Genomic DNA, 14,409 nt, shown 5'->3' with positions numbered 1-14,409 from the left:
ATGAGGAGCAGCTCCTGAGAGGCCGGGAGTAACAGGGCTCAGCTGTGAGTGCAGGAGGCATGGCAAGAACTCCCGGGCTGAGCGGGGGGCGGAGGCAGGCATGGCGCACGTGTTACTAGTGCCAGGGATAGTTGCGCGCTCTGTAACGCCGGCGCGAGAATCCAAGATGGTGGCCGCAGCGTGAGTAGCAGGAAGTGCTGTGCAATGGCAGGGGTAGAGGCAGCAGCAGCTGCAGCACTGGTAGTGGGCAAGGAGGGGTCACGTCACAGGGGACGTGGCCCCCAATTCCTTACAGTTTGTATTTTATAGATTGTGTGCAATTATATGCAATAAAATGAATTAATTGCAATGTGTACAGTACTTTGCTACTGTGCTACTGTGAAACTGTGTCAATTTCAGGTGTTTAAAAGCCAGAACACTAAAATGCAATTTTATGCACTCGCCTGCACTCGCGTCTTAAGGCGGTATCGTTGGAAGTAATCCCGCGCCATCACATGGGTATTCCGAGGTATAAACTTCGTGATTTCGTAAAATTATGGCTGCTTCATCTGGATATATCACACTGTGTCACCCAGTAATTAATAGATGTAATAAAACTGTATTATTTTATTTTAACTGATCCAATTAGTCAACAAGAGAGCCATAGCAGTTCTATTATCTGCAGGACTCATTTAGGCCAATTAAATTTGACTAGCTATAGAGTGCATATATAATGAGGATCTTTCTGATCCCTCTTGGATCAAGTTCTAATTATATGACGGTCCTCCAATGCACCACAGTCCCAACTATATCATTCATATTTGGTGAGCGGACTAAACCAACCATTTTCAAACATTTACTGGGGAACCAGTAACCTCCTAGGCATATTCTGTCAATGGTTCCTCCACAAAATCCCCCTTGCAACTCATCCACTAGCAATCCCTGCTTGATTACATGCCTGGAATGGGGAAAACACAAACAATGGTTTTATTACAGAAAGTATAATTCAGTAATACAATGTTACTGGGCCCAAGAGCTACCTCTCTTGGACCCTTATACACGGAGCAGGGGTAACCAAAACAGGCTTGACCTTTATTATATAGCCTGGTTACCCCCTCCCATCACACCTCCCCCATCAAGATGAAGGCTCTAGGGCAGTCAAGCCTGAATGTCCTTTCTGCCTGTGGGTCGCTGGGGACGTCCTGTCGGGAGAGTCCATTGACATTACCATGCTCACTACCCTTTTTATGCTATATGGTAAAGTCAAACTTCTGAAGGGCAAGGCTCCAGCGAAGTAATTTGCCATTCTCCCCCGACACAGTGTGATCACAGTGAATGCTCTGCCATACACATAGGGCTGAATTTCTTGAGAGCCCATGCGATGACCAGGCATTAATTCTCTCATAGGGGCATAAGCCACTTTCCAGGGCAGCAGTTTCCTGATCAGATAGACGATGGGGTGTTCACCCCCCTCCTCGCCCACCTGACTTAGTACAGCACCAATACCATAGTCGGAAGCATGTACAAGGAAGTGCTTGGTGTAATCTGGTACTGCCAAAATGGGAGCACTAGCCAGTGGTGTCTTCAGTGCCTGGATTGCTTACTCACAGGCAGGATACACGGCTACCGGAACTGAGAGTCATTTCTGTGTTAAGTCAGTCAGGGGTTTGGCAAGGGCACTATACTGTGGGACAAAATTCCTACAGTAACCAGCTGTGCCTAAAAAAGCCATGATCTGCTTTTTGGTTCATGGCACTGACCACTGAATGATGGCTTCTACCTTTGTCTGCTCTGGCTTGAGATGCCCTCTACCTACTCTGTGCCCCAGATACAGAACCTCAGCTATCCCCACTAAACACTTGGTTGCCTTAAGTGTCAATCCTCATTCCTTAATCTCTTCAGCACCGCTGCTACATGCACTAAGTGGGTTTCCCAGGAATTACAGAACACCGCAATGTCATCCAGGTATGCCCGAGCAAAACTTTGCATCCCTTCCCGTAACCTATTGACCAGGCATTGGAAGGTAGCCGGGGCATTCTTCATCCCGAATAGCATAACTAAGAATTCATATACTGTTGACCACTTGGAGTGATGAATGCTGACTTCTCCTGTGCCTCTTGGGTCAGAGGGATTTGCCAATACCCTTTGGACAAATCCATAGTGGTCAGACACTTTGCACCCGCAAGCTCATCTAAGAGATCATCCATTCGGAGCGTGGGATAAACATCTGACACCGTCTGAGCATTCAGCTGTCAGTAGTCCACAAATAACTGAGTGCTTCTGTTCTTCTTAGGCACGAGGACTTCCGGAGAAGCCCAAGGGATCTGAGACAGGACAATTACCCCTAGGGCAAGCATCTCCTCTACCTCCCTCTCTATTCTCCCCTTCACCTCTGCTGATAACCGATAGACATTCCTATGCAGAGGTCTATGATGTCCAGTGTGGACTGGGTGATCAGTTATATGGGCCCAGCTTATCCGTGAACAGGACCCTGTGCTGTTCTAACATAGCTCGTGCTTGCACTCGCTGGGGTGCACTGAGCTGGGACCCTATCTCTATCTGCTCCACTGTGCCCCATTTCCTAGCTTCCCCTAGGAGGTCGGGCAGAGCTTGGCTCACCGGGTCCCCCATTGGTGGGCTACAGATAGCCATCACCGACGCCACACTCTGACAATACTCTTTTAACATATTGATGTGATATGTACTATGTCTCCCTGTCTCTCCATCTAGCTGTACAACATAGTTGAACTCGTTCATCCGCCGGAGTACCGTATATGGGCCATCCCAGGCAGCCATGAGTTTGTTTTGCCGAGTGGGCTTCAGAACAAGCACTTGCTGCCCAGGGATGAACTCTCTGCTACGGGCATGTTGGTCATACCAAGTCTTCTGCTTGGTCTGAGCTTCCCTGAGGTTAGCCTGTGCCAACCCCATGAGCCTTTATAATCATTCCCTGAGATCCACTACATACTGAAGCACAGAAGCATCAGTAGTTGTGGTCTTCCCTTCCATCCCTCATGGAATGGGTCAAGCTGTCCCCGGACCCTGCGGCCATATAGAAGCTTGAAGGGGGAGAAGCCAATGGACTCTTGCGGTGCCTCTCGGTATGCAAACAGCAAATGCTGCAGATGAGTCTCCCAGTCTTTCCCTTCAGCCTCTATAAATGCCTGATGCCTCTGCTTCAGGGTACTATTGAATTGTTCATACAGTCCATTTGTCTGGTGGTGGTAAGGGGTCGTGCGCTGGTGGGACACCCGCAAAAATCCCAGAGACGGTGAAGCAATTCAGACATAAATTGCGACCCTTGATCAGTTAGAATCTCCCTAGGAAATCCTACTCTAGAAAAAATCACAATCGATGCCTTTGCTAGCTTCAATAGAGGACAGTAATACAGCCTCAGGGTACCTGGTGGCAAAGTCCAGTGAGTATGTAGCGCTTTCCTGTCCAGCTAGGGATCTTCAGGGATCCCACTATGTCCATAGCTACTTTCTTAAAGTGTTTCCCAATTACCGGTAGTGAGTTCAGGGGATCCTTCACACAGTCAGCCGCGTTGCCTACACACTGGCAGGCATCACAGGACCGGCAAAAGTCTGCCACTGCCATGGATGCCCCCGGCCATTAGAAATGCTGACCAATGCTCCTCTGTGTGTTCCAGTCACGGCGTGACTGGCCTCACAGCTGGAATGCATTGCCCTTGAGGGAGATTGCTGGAACAGTGCTGCTCCGGACAACATTGCTTGATGTGCCCAGTCCAATTGCACTGGCAGCACCACTTCTCATGCCGGAATTCTGCAGACTTGGGTGTACTCCCCTCTGCAGCTGCTTTAGGCTTCCAGTGTGGTGTGCCTTTACTGGACTCAGTGCCCTTCTGTGCCTGAGCCAGGGTGGGTCCAATCTGGACAGGCACCTTCCTTCCCGACAGGGCATGGATGGTCACAAATTCATCAGCCAGGGTGGCTGTGTCCCGGCAAGTGGTGGGCATATGATCAAACACCCAATCCCTCACATCAGACTGGCACTATTGTAAAAATTGTTCATTGAACATCAGATCCAGCAAACTGTGATACTTGGTGGCTTTGCACCCTTCCACCCTTCCACCCACTGGGTGCCATGCTGCATGAGCTGGGCAGCAAATGTCATGGGAGTGTCCCAGGCGGTCTTCTCCCCAGACCGGAACATTCCCTGGTATGCCTCTGAAGTGAGGGCATACTGGTGCAGTACAAGTGTCTTTACATGCTGGTAATCATTGTTGTCCGCTGTCGGGATCCCCTGGAAAGTCTTCAGGGCTCTTCTGGTCAACAGTGGGGACAAGCGCAAAATCCAGTCCTGTTGTGGGACATGGAACCGGAGATACTAATCCTCAAATACCTTGAGATAGCCATCAATGTTATCCATGCCATCTACAAACTTGCTAAAGCTGTAGTTTGACACTCTATGTGGTGGAGGTTGGTCAGGTCCCACCGGGTTCTTGGCGGCTGCACACCTTGAGGAGCTGCAATTAACAGCAACCTCTGCTCAAAGGTGACCCTCCTCTACCCAAATGGCGAGGAGAGAGGTAAGATCTGTGATAGGGAGACCGGTAGCAATTGAGGCTACTATGGCTAAACTCCCGGGCTCACGCTCACCCTATGGGTCCTCTTCTTCCCCGTTCTCCTCCTTCTCTGCCTCCACTTCCTCCAGGGCTAGAAGAACCTCCTGGACCCTAGCCAGAATGGTTGCCCCTGCATCGGCAGGTGAAGCTATGCCCGCTTCATGTTGCTCAAGGTCCTCCTCCAGCTAAGTCTTTGCCCGACCGGCGGTTGGGAGTCATACCTCACACCGGGCTACTATTCTGGGACGTTCCCAGGTCCTGAACCGACCTGAACGTTTATCCATCTTCGCCTGTTGGCACTAATCTTAAAGTGACAAGAAAAATCTGCGCTTTTCCTGCTTTGTGTAACGTGTGTAAGTCACTACTTGTTTTGAGAGCTCGCAATCTACGAGTTCGTCTTTATGCTATAAATCCCTGCAGGACTTTATAGCATAAAGCTCAATAATCCCACTGCTAACACCAGTAAATAAGCCTGTCACGGGAGACCAGGTTAGTTACACTGTTTTTACCAGGATCATTCATTGAGCAAAACAAGGTAGAGAAATAAATTGTAATTTATTCTGCATAATTTCGCGTACACACAGTGAAACACAAAATACAGATGAAAATACACACTTACTGTGGGACTGGGGTTGAGAACGAGACTTTTCTAGGTGCAGGGTACTCTTTGGGAGAGTTTAACCCTGACCGGGACTTAGCCCGGAATCTCCTGGAACCCAAATCGACATAAAATTCCATACGCCACCGCTACGTTCTCTTCTCAGAACTTGGTCCCTCCTGACCGCGAGTCAGTCCAAATCTGCTGAAACTCAAATCAGCATAAAATCCCAGGCGCGACCGCTGTGTTCAATTTTGAGAACTTGGGTGCAAAATGCTGGACTTCGTCTCTAGAGGAAAAGTTTTTGCTTGAAATTCGCACTCATGCTGTCCTCAAAGGGTTATTCTATACTCGTGCCGCCATCCATAAGGAGAAGTCCTCTTAATCTCCTAAAAAGTGTGAGCTCCCACAGGGGTCTCAGACAACGGGATACACAAAGAAAATGGAGAGAGCACAGAGTATGAGTATATCAATTTATATACAGTAGTTAAAAATGTTCCACAAAAGTGGACAACAACAAATACAATAATGAAATAAAATAATTTATAATCTAACTAAAGGTTAGCAGAGCTAAAACGGGGAGATCAGGAATGGGTAGAATGGGTCCAGACGTCATTATTAGGGGCTGCTGTGTGCGCGTCCATGAGCTGGAAGAGGTAAACCGGTTGGAGAGAGGTGGACGTGACCAACGGAGTATCGTGGGTTCGGTCTCGTTCTACATCTCCCCATCGGATCTCACCTCCGGATCTCCTGGTTTCACCTCTGCAAGTTTTAGTTAGATTTTAAGTTTTTTTATTTCATTATTGTTTTTGTCCTTTTTTTTGGAACATTTTTAACTAAATACATTTATATACTCATACTCGGTGCGCTCTCTCCGTTTTCTTTGTCTCTGGCGGGCAGGCTTTTTAGGCTTGAAATTAAAGCTGGTTGCTTTGCTATTACAAACACAGCATCTTTGAAAAGGCCGCTGGTGCTCTTTCGGCTCTGACTCAAGGGGAACACACCATCTGATTGGCTCACGACTTCTTATTGTATTCTCTGATTCATTCATAAAATAGAAGCAGACCGGGCAGCCAATCAGCGGGTGGGAACTATCTTAAGCAGCCAATCAGAGCCAAGCCGGGTAGAAATGTCAGGTTAGCAGGAAATTTGAAATTGCCAAGGGACATGCGCAAGCCTGCCAGATCTCCCCCCAGCTATCCCAACGCCACCCACTGGGCAGGCGCCCCCAGGTCTGGAAGAACAAGTGGCATCCCGGAGGACTGCCATTGATCTCCGGGCCTAGTACTCTGCCTTTCCCTGCTAACCAAACGCTGTTTGCACCTCTGGGCATCCTCTGGCTGCTTTGAACTCCGATGTCTAGCAGACACCGGCGCCTATGGGTTTGCACGGGCTGCCTTTTTGGACATGGGTTCCAAATGTTGACACACATTAAAATATATTTTAATACACTCTGAGTCTCGGGGAACCCTAACAGCTATGTGGGACTCTAGGTGAAAGTCTTGGAGTACAGGGAACCGAAAAGGAAAAATATTGTCGTTTTATTTCTGTCTGCCTTATTACCTACACATTTTACCTTTGACTCAGTTTGGACTCTGAGTCCTCCCAACCTAATATACGGTTGGGCACCCACAAACCATATACTTGTTTGGGGTCACCTTGGCACTAACTGGTGTACCCCTTTAACCTAGGGATTCCTTCAGCTACAGGAATAGATGTTTTATCCCTTTGCCCCATTCTCCTTTCTGGGCTGTGCTGAATCAGGGTACCCTAGTGGTGAGTTGCGCTTACGTTTTCAAGGGGAATATTGCTGGGACAATGTGTGTACATGTATCCGAGAATCAGGCATGATTCCCGGGTACATTTACTGGGGAACCGATAACTCTAGACCCCAACCTCCTAGGCACATTTTGTCAATGGTTCCTCCGCAAAATCCCCCTTGAAACTCATCCACTAGCAATCCCTGCTTGATTGCATACCCGGAAAGGGGAAAACACAAAAAATGTTTTTATTACAGACAGTATAATGCAGTAATACAATGTTACTGGGCCCAAGAGCTAACTCTCTTGGACCCTTATACACGGAACAGGGGTAACCAAAACTGGTATGACCTTTATTATATAATCTGGTTACCCCTCCCGTCACAATCACCTAATACCTAATATCATGCAAAAAGGCGTACAAAAAGTGCAAAAAAAGCCTAATTGAAAAAGAGCGTAATTGCAAAAAGGAGCAATACTTATAAGAAGGGGGGCAACGTTTCAGGACCTATTGTCCTTTGTTCTGGCCCATTCCCATGCATCTAAACGCAGTACTTCCCTTGTGTGTCCCTCCTCAGTAATCTCCAAGTTCAAAAGAGCAGCCACACTCAGTCTCTCTGGATCTGTTGTTCCTGTGTATGGAATCATTGAAGTTGGGAGTTTTCTGCCATTAGCAGTGCGATCTGCTTTTTCGTAGCATATTGAATAAAATACGTTGAATTTGTTTACAGAATCTCTTTTTTGGAAAAGATGGACATTATTTTCAAAAGTTTCCCTGGGTATCAGATTTAAATGCTGTCATATTTGTATCCTTAGTAAATTCAGTTAAATTGACTAGTTAAAATAAAGTGCAAAGACAAGAGTTGTTTAGTTATCGTGTGCGGCGAGTGCAGAAAATGGCATTTTAGAGTTCTGGTTTTTAAACACCTTAAATTGACAAAGTAGCACAGTAGCACAGTACTATACACATTGCAATTAATTCATTTCATTGCACCCAAAGAAACAGAATCCATGAAATTCAAACAAAGCAATCGTGTTACGTTTAGTAGTGACCCTGACACAAGAAAACTCTCTTCCCATGAGTTCTAAAGGCCATATCTATACATACTGCGCTATATGAATGCTAAATGAATGCAAACATAGCTGTCTCTTACACATACATACTTTATGTACAATGTAATTCTATCCCTACTGGTATATACCAATAGGGACCAAATAGTATCTACACACATAAATAGTAATGCAACACCCTCTTACATTTCGACACCTACCCACACCATAGGTATACACTCCCACTCCACACACGCCTTTTGTAAAGTGCGGTATACACTGTGGGTACTTTATAAATTTATATATACACGCACATACATACATACACACACACACACACATACTCTTACATCACTAACATTCAGGGACCATTTAACACCTTAAGTCATAAATCGCATAGTGCACAGGGGGAGGGATAGGTTTCAGTCACAGATACATTCCAAGATGCACTGTTTTTAGGTGAAAACCTCTCTTGCTTTATCCATTGTAACATCGCCGGAACAAGAGATCAGTGTATCTCGAAAGCTCGCACAAATAAAAGCATTTCGTTAGCCACAGAACGGTATCATCTATTCGTTATATATATATATAGTTATTGGAGACTATAGTGAAAATCTTTGATGTTTCAGTGATTTACATGCAGTGGGATATTCACCATAGAACTGCTTAGCTAAATCACAGGAAACGTCAGGGAATGAGTTTGGAAAAGGCAGGAAATGGGGTATGAGGCATATATGGATCTAAGAATGTGGCACCCATCCCCCTCCCAATTAAAACACATACATATTTCATATTTATGGAAATTTGAGGTGGCCAAAGTGCAAATTTGCTATAAAAGTTGAATTTTTAGTATTTTCAAACATTAGCAATATTACAGAAGTAAAATAGAAAAATTTAAAAAAAATATACAGTATAATTTTTGCCAGAAAGCTATAAATAAGCAAAGTGTTGTAGAGGGGGAAAAGCAAATTATTTGAAAATATATTCTCTGACAAACTAAGCACTTGAACTTTTTTGCTAATTATTTTACTTTTACAAAAATTAGAAAAACAATTTGGAAAGCAAATTTCTAACTGTGATATTAGCTTTCCCATATCAAAACCTACTCAGCAAAATATGAAATTCCATTCATCATATTAAATTTTTACAGAAAGTACCATTTACACCAAGCTTTATGAAGTTTATACAAGCGGTGTAGAATACAAAACATACAGATATCAAAAGAGTTGCTAACCACAAAATAAGGACTATGGTTTGACATAGTAAAAGAAAGTAGAAGTTGATGTATTTGTTATAGATACTGTAGGTGATTTAGAATCAGATAACGATAAATAGCCTATATCAGAGTGCCGTGTTGTTGTTTTGTACTTTTTGCCATTGTTGCTCTCTGTAGACATGGTTTACTGTAGTTACTTATCCCAGTGAGGGGGCAGAAAGTTAGCTTATGTGCTTACTAAATAGATTGAATGTATTTTTTAATTAAAACTACAACTTGTTTCTGTTCTGAAAAAAGTTTAAATGCTGCACAGTGATCTCATGGACTCTTATATTGTAACCATTCTTATATTGTAACCATATATAAAGATATGAAAGTAATATTTAAAATGGTCCAAAGTAGATTTTTAACGTTTCATCGCTAAATTTACATCAGTTTGTCTTCTCAGTCTCTGTGCCTTTGTTGTAAGTTTGTCTTTACTACTTTGTTGTTTTTGCTCTCTGCTTCTGCAAGAAAAAAATCTCAAAATACTTTATGCTTTCACCCCCCCAGGCCCCCTCCCAGGAAACATTTCCTTAAACTAATACCCTAATTTTTTGTGCCGTAGCAAAGGTCTGATGCTACAGTATGTAGTTCATAAGACCCGTGTTCATTCAGCCGTGCCCCATTCTCCCCTAACAACAGGTTAATTTTTTTTTTACCTTTTATTCTTATTCAGTTATTTAAAGCATATTATCTTGTACTAAAATAGACATTCTATTTCATAGATACAAAGTGCCTAAAATAAGCAAAGCTGGCACACCTTTAGCAATATTATTTGTCCCGCATCTTGATGATGTCACCAAAAACAAAATGGCTGCCATCACATGTTACTCTAACCAATCGGATTGTGAGACATCCCATGTGAGGCATCACATGGTATATCCCCAATCTCATTGATTGTTGTAAACCATGAGACAGCTTCTATTTTTTTTAAGGATGTGACGGATTACCTTTCAGATGACGTCACATCCTTTGAAAAAATTGAAGATGTCACATGGCACTACAACCAATCAGATTGGGGATATACCATGTGATGCCTCACATGGTAAATCTCACAATCCGATTGGTTGGAGTAACATGTGATGGCAGCCATTTTGTTTTTGGTGATGTCAACTTAAAGAGAGGGAAACAGAGCCTTCCTGATTAGATGGCTTTTCCCTCTTTTGATGATGTCACATCCTTTAAAAAAAAACAATACTATCACATGGTAAACTATCCAATTGGTTTGAGGGTGTATCATTTGACACTCAAATGTGATGTCACAGGCCTTATATAAGACCTGTCCCATCTCATTTGACCTCAAGATGATGATGGGACACATCCGCCAATGGATTGGATTATAAATACAGAAGACAAGACTCAAGAAAGAAGAAAAGTTAACTGAAGTTGAGGAGCATTGCATCACGGATCGAGAGCATCCTACTGCATTCGGAATCGGAGGGTGAAGACATCAAAAGGTAAGACAAACATTGATTGTATGTAATTTTTGTTTTACAGGTATTTTGATTGTATTTTTTAAATTGATTTTTTTTGTTTGCCCATTGACTGCCAATGTGTTTATCTATGCTCCTTTAGGGCTATAGATAAATACAGTGACAAGTAATGCTTTTTTTTTTTTGCCAATGCTTGTTTTTATTTCATTGATTTGTATTTTTGTTTGTTTTTGGTGTTTGCTTGTTTTAATTCTTGTGTTTTTTGGGTTTATGGTATCTTGAATTCTGGTTTTGTTTTGGTGTTTGCTTTTTTATTGTTGTTTATTTTTGGTGTTTGATTTATTTAATTAATGTGTTTCTTTTGGTGATTTGGTTTGATTTAATGTTATATTTTTGGTGGTTGTTTTTTTTTTTAGGTTGCCCATTGACTGTCATAGTGACAAATTATGCCCATATTATATTGGCCTGATGTACCACTGTGTCAATCAATGGGTACAGTGTTGAGGTAGTTGCCCCGGGGTGGGTGGTTAGGCCTCATGGGTGGGTAGCAGGGGAGGGGAAAGGGGATTTAACTCCTTCATTACTATAGCGGTTACTATCCGCTAAGGTTATTATGGGGTTAGTGGCGATTAGTTTTTTGTATTATTATTATTATTATTATTATTATGTTCCTGCCAACGGAGGACAGGGATGGTGATGAGGATGAGGACAGCCTTAATCATGGCTGGGGTAAGTGCAAGTTTTATTTACTTTATGCTGGCTGGTTTTATTTTTAATGGTCAAATGCACTATATCCATATCTGGATAATAGTAATTTTGCCCATTACTGTATGTGTTTTTAGGTTGGAATTGGGGGTTGTATTTATTGTATTGCACGGTAATTTATTTATTTTTTTGACTGGTTAAAAGCGCTATTAGCTATATTTGGTTAATAGCACTTTTACCTATTTCTGTTGTTGGTACAGGGGGTGGGTGAAGGTGGTAGTTCCCTCAGGGTGGTGTTTAGGCCTTGCTGGAGGGTAGTGCAAAGGTAATGAAGGGGTTAACGTCTACTGCCACCCACAAGGCCTAAACACCCACCGTGGGGCAACTACAAACTTCACCCACCCCCTGTACTAACAACTATCTAGTGTCTGCTATTTAACCCTTTCATTACCTTAGTTGTTTGCCTCTAAGGTAATTAAACTGGCTGCATTTTTTTTATTGCACAGGATTCATACCGCAGATGGGCGGGGACCCCCGGAGACCCGGGGTGTCCCCGCCGGCCTCCGGTATCAATCCTGTACAGTAAAACTAAAAGAAAATGCTTTTATGCATCTTGAAATATCTTTAGCGCCAGGCGCCAGCTGGCGACAAAATATTGCAAGATTTTAAAGTTTGATATGCTTATCACTGTTTAGTGAATAGCAGTTACTGCCAAAAAAAAGCAATTTTGGCTTTTTTGGCTTGTCGGACGACTTTTTTGCCTCAAAGCGTTAAAGGTTGTTAAAAAGACGTTATAGCGCGATACTGTACTGTTATCACTGTTTAGTGAATAGCAAAGCAGGCAATATCGTGCTATAAGGGCATTTAACGTGCCTTAAGCCACTTATCACTGTTTAGTGAATAGGCCCCTAAGTTTTACTCTATTCTTATTTTCTTCCTAGTGCTATCACTCTCTGGTCTACCAATACCTGCAATCTCTCTCTGCCTTCTATGATACACTCACGTTCTCAAACCTCTCATTTTACATATTTTCCTTGTTGTGCTACTTTTCTTCCTCCTTTGTGTCACTTGAGCCTGTTTCTCTTGTCTCACACCTTCCTTCATTCCAGGAGATTACAATCTCTATTTTTATTAGTGTTACACCATACTTCTTTGCCTATTGGGACCATTAATACTTACTGTACCTTCACATGGAAAATGATGGTCAAACCACAAGTTCTTGATTACTTAACGGTGCACTATGTACTTTCGTGGGTAATTTTGATGGCAGCTATGAAGTCATCAACATTTTTACATAGCCTTTGCACATTTACCGCAACAGCTCATATACTGACAGTGAACAGGGTTAATGTCTGATTTGATTTAAAGATCTAAAATGTAAACCTCCAGTAGACTATTTGTTTTAAATAAAATAAAACAAATGAGGTCTGGACTTTTTAAATTATCTCCAAAAGGCTGCAATGTGTTATACCATTTTCTTCTGCAACTAACTGGACATTATTCACGGAAATGTATTAACTGTTCCTGCGGGGTTATACTGTAGCTATTGCTGTTTCAAGAATTGTGTCCGCAATGTGTAAATCAGCAAATATATACAATAATGAAATCCCATGCCTCTGATTCAACATATCGTTTCTATTTTTCAGTCAGTTTGCTCCCAGGAAAACCTTTTTGTGGAATGCAGGTAAATATGTGATTATCAGATGTTTATTTAAACTCTTTTGATCTTTAAAATATTTGATTACATGCTTTTTTTTTTTTTTTTGCTGTACATCTTAAAAAATTGTTGTTTTGTGCATCAAACATTTGCAACACCATTCTTATACCGGGATTTATCATGCGCCAATGTGGGCATTGACTTGAATGGCAGTTAGCACAGGTTTGGGGTGCGATACTGTGCTTCGCAGCTTAGTGAATCTCCCCCTTAGGAGAGAGGATGACATGGTTTTGAAGGGGTATGTGAGGAAGTGTTCTCAAATATGCAAATCTACATGTAAATGATCATTTTTGCCAAAATGAAGTATACACGTTATTCAATAAGCTCTGAAGAGTGATTTCTCACTGCGAAACTTAATATACTTATCTCAGATTTTCTTTACCTCCCTTACTGTGGCAAATTGACCTGTGAAGCTGCTTTGATCAGTGGTTTTACACGTTTTAAGAACTACCGAGCCATTTCAGAATGTATTCTATTTTCCGGGGGTTCCGCAAACACATATTTACAGTATGGCTTACATATTTTTGAACTATATACTAACAGCTTTGTATATATGTGCATGCGATGTATAACATTACTGTATAACATGTATTTACTGTTTTGAGTAAGGATAATAAAAAAGATGAAAAAATGTCCACCATTACCCAAACTTTCTCAGGTGATCCCCACTCTCTCACAGACAAATAGACATAAAATCACACACATCTCAGTAAAGCTGTTTTCTCACAAAACCTTCCAAATCCCGTATACTGTATCTCTCCCTATACTTCTGCGCTTAGGAAAAATGGCTGTTTGCAATCACAAGCCCAGTGATCTTTAGTACAATTTATTTGGATGGCTTCACTCTGACGTATGCAAATGAGAAGTTTATGCATATATAATTATTTTCAATTAGGCCAAAAAATTGCAAACTTATTATTGCAAAGTGATACTTTTTGTCAAGCACAAAGCAATGTTAATGGACTTAATTGCACCAGGCCCTTAATCTTAATGTATTAGTTTAGCTTCACTTACAATGTGTACACTTTACCAAGGCATTTTGTTTCCCATTTTTTTATCATTGATTGTTCTTTTCATTCAAACATATCAAGTTTATTCTGGTGGCCATCTTGGTTTTCTATTTTTATTCTTATACCGAAATACAAAACTTTCAGTATTGCTTGATTTGTTAAAATATGCACAAAATGTTATATGGGCTCAGAGATCTTTTTTTGTCTGTTTTTTGTAATAGAACATAAAACTCATAACTCCTGTTTCATTTCAAATGTTTATAACTGCCCCTATTTTGAAAGGGGTTACACCCAAAATAGCCTCTCTTGTA

The 14,409-nt window shown here is 42.2% G+C and overlaps 1 protein-coding gene across 11 annotated transcripts in view; it reads left to right on the top strand.

Moving 5' to 3' along the window:
• ARPP21 (cAMP regulated phosphoprotein 21) overlaps positions 1–14,409 on the top strand; it is a 296,095-nt gene that overhangs the window by 150,766 nt on the left and 130,920 nt on the right. For all 11 annotated transcript variants that reach the window (XM_075586268.1, XM_075586270.1, XM_075586272.1 and 8 more), the window contains one exon: positions 13,018–13,055. In XM_075586268.1, the coding sequence (XP_075442383.1) occupies positions 13,018–13,055 (38 nt within the window). The remainder of the gene's footprint in view (positions 1–13,017; positions 13,056–14,409) is intronic.

The sequence above is a fragment of the Ascaphus truei genome, chromosome 2 (assembly GCF_040206685.1).
Source record: "Ascaphus truei isolate aAscTru1 chromosome 2, aAscTru1.hap1, whole genome shotgun sequence".
NCBI lineage: Eukaryota > Metazoa > Chordata > Amphibia > Anura > Ascaphidae > Ascaphus > Ascaphus truei.
Note: the sequence above shows the minus strand (reverse complement) of the source record. Positions and strands in the feature narration are given on the sequence as shown.